At 36.4% G+C, this 4773-nt stretch overlaps 1 protein-coding gene across 1 annotated transcript; it reads right to left on the bottom strand.

The window, feature by feature from the left end:
• Positions 1 to 3170: 3170 nt before the first annotated feature.
• Positions 3171 to 4196, bottom strand: LOC147492223 (uncharacterized). Its single transcript, XM_086567447.1, has one exon. It carries the CDS (start codon positions 4194 to 4196, stop codon positions 3171 to 3173), a length of 1026 nt encoding a protein of 341 aa, XP_086423573.1.
• Between the last annotated feature and the right edge of the window lie 577 nt (positions 4197 to 4773).

The following is a 4773-nucleotide window of genomic DNA, read 5'->3' as shown; positions in this document are numbered from 1 at the left end:
GTTTTTACAAAGATTATTCAAGAAAGAAAAAAGAAAAAGCTGGGATCATATGAAATAACGTAAACAAATCAATAAGATGTTGTGAGAAAAAAATAAAAAAGATGTAACAATTTTTATTTGTTAAAGTAGTGTTAAACACTTAAACTCCTTCGGTTCCCTCACCTTCTCCAACAAAAAATAGCACACCTCCATAACTTATTAAAGTTCTTCATCACCCCATAACAAATAATCAAGTATAACGCCAACAATTCAATCTTACCTATATCATATTTTTGCTTTCTATGGTTTTTCCCAATAATCTCTCGTTCTTTATATATTTGTTTTATTTGGTGTAGAATTATTCTACACACACACTCTCTCTCTCTCTCTCTCTCTCTCTCTCTCTCTCTATATTTGCAATTCTTTGTTAAATAAATCAAATGAAGTTTCAAGTTTGTATGAATACTATTCAAGAAAGAAAAAAAGAAAAAGTTGGGATCATATGAAATAACGTAAACAAATCAATAAGATGTTGTGAGAAAAAAAAATAAAAAAAATATAATAATTTTTATTAGTATATATTAATCATAGAAGGTTCCCTATTCGAACTTCGCTTAGGGCCCCCGATTATCTTGAGCCGCCCTTAAACAGTAAACCATTATATATTTACCAACTCCAAAAGTCTTGATATGATGATGTTGATAAGCTTTATCCTGATAACAGTGATAAGTGAAAATGATGTGTGTTCATTAGCATAATATCTGAAAAAATAGCTTGCAACTTCCTCACAGGGAGAAATAAAATGTTTAGCAAAAGTTGTTAAAGAAAAAGATGGCAAATCTAAACGACTATCTCTGTAAGAGGACAGCCTTGAACCATCACAAATAGAGACAACCGTCTAGGTTCTGAGAAAAAAATAGAGTATGCAACTTTTTACACTAAAACTTTTAGGAAAAAATTGATGAACTCATTCAAGTTCTCCAATTGCTGTCTTGTTACTCATTTAAGGCACTGTTACTCAAACTGATGTTCCGGTGTATACATTAGAACAGTATTTAACTAAGCAAGTTGGCAAGAGTTTCACTTTTTAGTGTCGTCTCAAGTTCTAGCAACATACCCTGCAGCTGCTTCGTATCGGTATGCTGCAAGTAATGTTTAAGCAAAATATCTGAGATTCTGAGCACAAAAATGCTAGTTCCTATAACCAAAAAATAAAATAATAATAATAATAATTAGCATGTACTAGGAATTAACCTAAAACACAAGGACCAAGGAGAATAATACAAAAAAAATGACTCGGGGATGTTTGTTGACTCTTCTATCTTTACAGTTTACATTTAGAAGTGAAGTCCATGAAATATGCAAAAAAAAAAAAGGTGAAAGCTGAATATACAAATAAATAAGTTTTAAAACTAGTTTTATCGAAAGTTCCCAAGTCGGGCGAACCAAGAAGGTGACCAAATCGGACATGAGGTTTTAGCCCAATACTTGATGGACTTGCACATATTCGCCAAGAATCACTACTCAATCTACATGTGAACCCAAGGGACACGGGTTTAGGGGTGGTGCCAATCAAGGCCCAAAATATCTCCGATATATTTTGTTTTTTGGGTATACCGAGATGGAAATATCCGATATATCTCAACCGAATATTGAATATGTTTTTTCTCGATATATTTCACAATTTCCAATATAATGATATATATCAACCGATATATACGATATAAATTATTGATTTTGACCGATATTGTTGACTTTGACCAATATATTGACAATATTTTTGATATAATTGACGATATTTCCGATATAATCGACGATATATCCAATATATCGACATACAAAACAAAATTTTGACTAGTCAACAAAAAAAAATAGATATCTCCCATATTTCCGATATATCCGATATATTTTGGTTTTTGGGTACATTGAGATATTCACCGAATTCGATATTTTGGTCCTTGATACCAAATTCGATATTTTGGTCGTTGGTGCCAATCAAGACAGGTATGTTGTATGCACCATTGTCTATTAAAGATTGATGTCAAAAGAATAAGAGTTCGGGGCACTTGAAAAATTTGCATATAGCTCAATTTCTGTCACTCCCCAGGCATTTACAGTGAAATCCACTGACCACACATCTTTGTTCAAACGGTCTAATTTTAAACGCCAGTCCAGTCAGTTCTCCAGATTCTTCACGAAAATCTCTTCATTCCTGTCAGCAATGAACATAACAAAAGAGATTAGTCTGGAACTGTAGTAGGATTTCATGAAGTATGTGTATGCACTTGACATTCTCATTCTCCACGTGGATGTAAGCGAAGAGTCTGCACAGAATTTGGCTAGACTATTAGGGTTCACTCGTGTACATCATTCAATCGTGTGGGCTTAGTGGGGGTGTCTGGATGTTTTAGAGACAACACGTCCGCCAAATCGAATGTTATATCATCATTGGACGTGCGATCCATGCAGTCATCACCACGAACCCTCAAAATTAAGGATAGAACTAACCCACATGGTCCAGCACAAAAAAAAACCTCCGAAGTCAATTCTGATTGGTGTGTTGCATTAAAATAATGAGTCAAATTCTCTCTCCTCTCTCTCCTCTCTCCTCACCAGCCAATCACAGCTGACTTCTGAAGTGTGTTTTTGTGCTGGGCCATGTGTGACAGTGGTGCCCCAAAATTAATCCTGGCTTTGCTTTGGCATCTATGCTCCACCAACCCCAACAATGTCGCAAACTCTTTTGGGGAGAAATGACAAATGTAGCCCACTCCAACAATGTACTTTGGCTAGCTGCTGAGGATCATCTTGGACCCTAGCGAAAAAAGGGTAGGGCACAAAGTCACTCATGCCCAAACTAGTTAGCTTCGGGGTGTTATGAAATTGCGTGGTCATATGGATTTGGGGTTTCGGGGACCTAAATATTTACTTTTGTCATTTGGATAGAAATTTGGGGAATGCTGACTAGGCTTCTCTTTTCCTTTCAGCATGATTACACATCTCCCTCAAGCTTCGTCGGATCATAAATCTCTCATGATCCATCTCACACTTATATCCTGTTTTTAAAATTTAATTTTTTTGGACAAAATACCGTGATTTGTTACATTGGGTTAGTTAGTTTTTTTTTTTTTTTTTTTTTTTTTTTTTTTTTTTTTTTTTTGGGCTATCCACCAACCATTTATATTAATATGTTAAAAGTATATAAATTCAGAGTTTAGGACTTTCTCTGGTGGAGGAGTGAAGGCTGGCTTATGCATTGCCCATTGAGCCAGCTCATGGGCATCCCCATTGTCTGCTCTACCAATCCATTTACATTGAAATAAAGATAGTGTAGAGGAAAGTTCCTTAATACAAGACAAAATAGGGGCATAGTCCCGTGTTACATTGGTAGCTTTAGTAATATTTTGGACAACTGTTCTGCAATCACTAAGGATATGTAACTCACTTAATTTCAATTCTTTTGTAAGCTTCAGAGCCACCTCACCAACATAGAATTCAGCTAGCAAAGCACTAACCACTCTGAATTTTGAGTAAGTTGCTGCAACCACTCCATTTGCATCTAGACAGAGGACACCTGCTGCACCTCTATTTGTTTTGATGTTGAAAGTGGCATCACAATATATTTTAAAAGCAGCATCATTTTCACTCATAGTAGAGGAACTTGTCTGAGTATTGATTTGCGTATGGGGATTCATAGCTTCACACTCCACTTCATAGGCTTTCAAGTTACTTTGCCAGCCATTCCATGCACTATTCCATACAATACTCATAGAACTATTAACCCTTTCAAAAATAACCTTGTTCCTGTGCATCCAAATCTCATGCAGCATAATAAGGCCATATAGACCTCTATTATGAACTTCATGATAGTTAGTACCAATCCATTTCATAAATTGCTCAATACCTTCCTTACAACATGTAATGTTCATAGCCTCTATTTTGATGGCAGCAGGGGAGGCAAACCATAGACTTTTGGTCCAATCACAAGAAAAAAACATATGGAAGTCTGTTTCAATTTCCTTTAGGCAGAGTCTGCATGTCACATCTCCTTTGAACTGTCTTCTGAGCAAATTTTCTCCTGTGAGAAGGCCATTCATGAGAAGCTTCCATGTGAACAATTGAGTTCTAGCATCCACCTTTAACTTCCAGATCCTCTTAACAAGAGAGAGGTCCTGTGAAGAGCATTGCCCATGATCCTCTTCCTGAAGTAAAGCCATGTGAGATGATCTTATTGAGAAGTCACCTTTCTTACTCTTAATCCAAACAAGTGAGTCCTTTGTCACATTAGGTCTGATGGGGATCGGATGAGACTAATGGCATAAGAAACTGGGCTAGGAAACATTTCTCTCACCCTATGTAGATCCCAAGAACTGGTTCCTGGAATAATAAGATGTTTGACCTTGAGCTGAAGAAGGTTGTTATCAAAGTAAAAGAGATCTCTGAGCAGGAAAGGTTTATCACCATGAGAAAGCCAAGGGTCTGAGAAAAGAGAAATAGAGGAGCCATCTCAAACTGACCACATGATGTTATTCTGGACCACATGTAGGTGTTTACATATGCCTCTCCAAAGATAAAAGCAGTTTGGAGGTAGATTATACATGTCCTTGTGTAGCCACCATTTCCTATAGATGCCTTTAAAGAAATTTGACCAGAGAGAGTCATTTTATTTTATGAGTTTCCTTCCAAGCTTTGCTATAAGAGCAGAGTTCATGTTTCTGGATTTTCTAAAACCAAGACCACCCATCTTCTTTGGCAAACAAAGCTTATCCCAACTGAGGGTGTGGTAAGCTGTAA

Source organism: Coptis chinensis, chromosome 6 (assembly GCF_015680905.1).
Source record: "Coptis chinensis isolate HL-2020 chromosome 6, ASM1568090v1, whole genome shotgun sequence".
NCBI classification, from domain to species: domain Eukaryota; kingdom Viridiplantae; phylum Streptophyta; class Magnoliopsida; order Ranunculales; family Ranunculaceae; genus Coptis; species Coptis chinensis.
Note: the sequence above shows the minus strand (reverse complement) of the source record. Positions and strands in the feature narration are given on the sequence as shown.

Coding starts and splice junctions, on each gene's coding strand:
- LOC147492223 (XM_086567447.1), bottom strand. CDS start 4,196: ATGGCTTTACTTCAGGAAGAGGATCATGGGCAATGCTCTTCACAGGAC.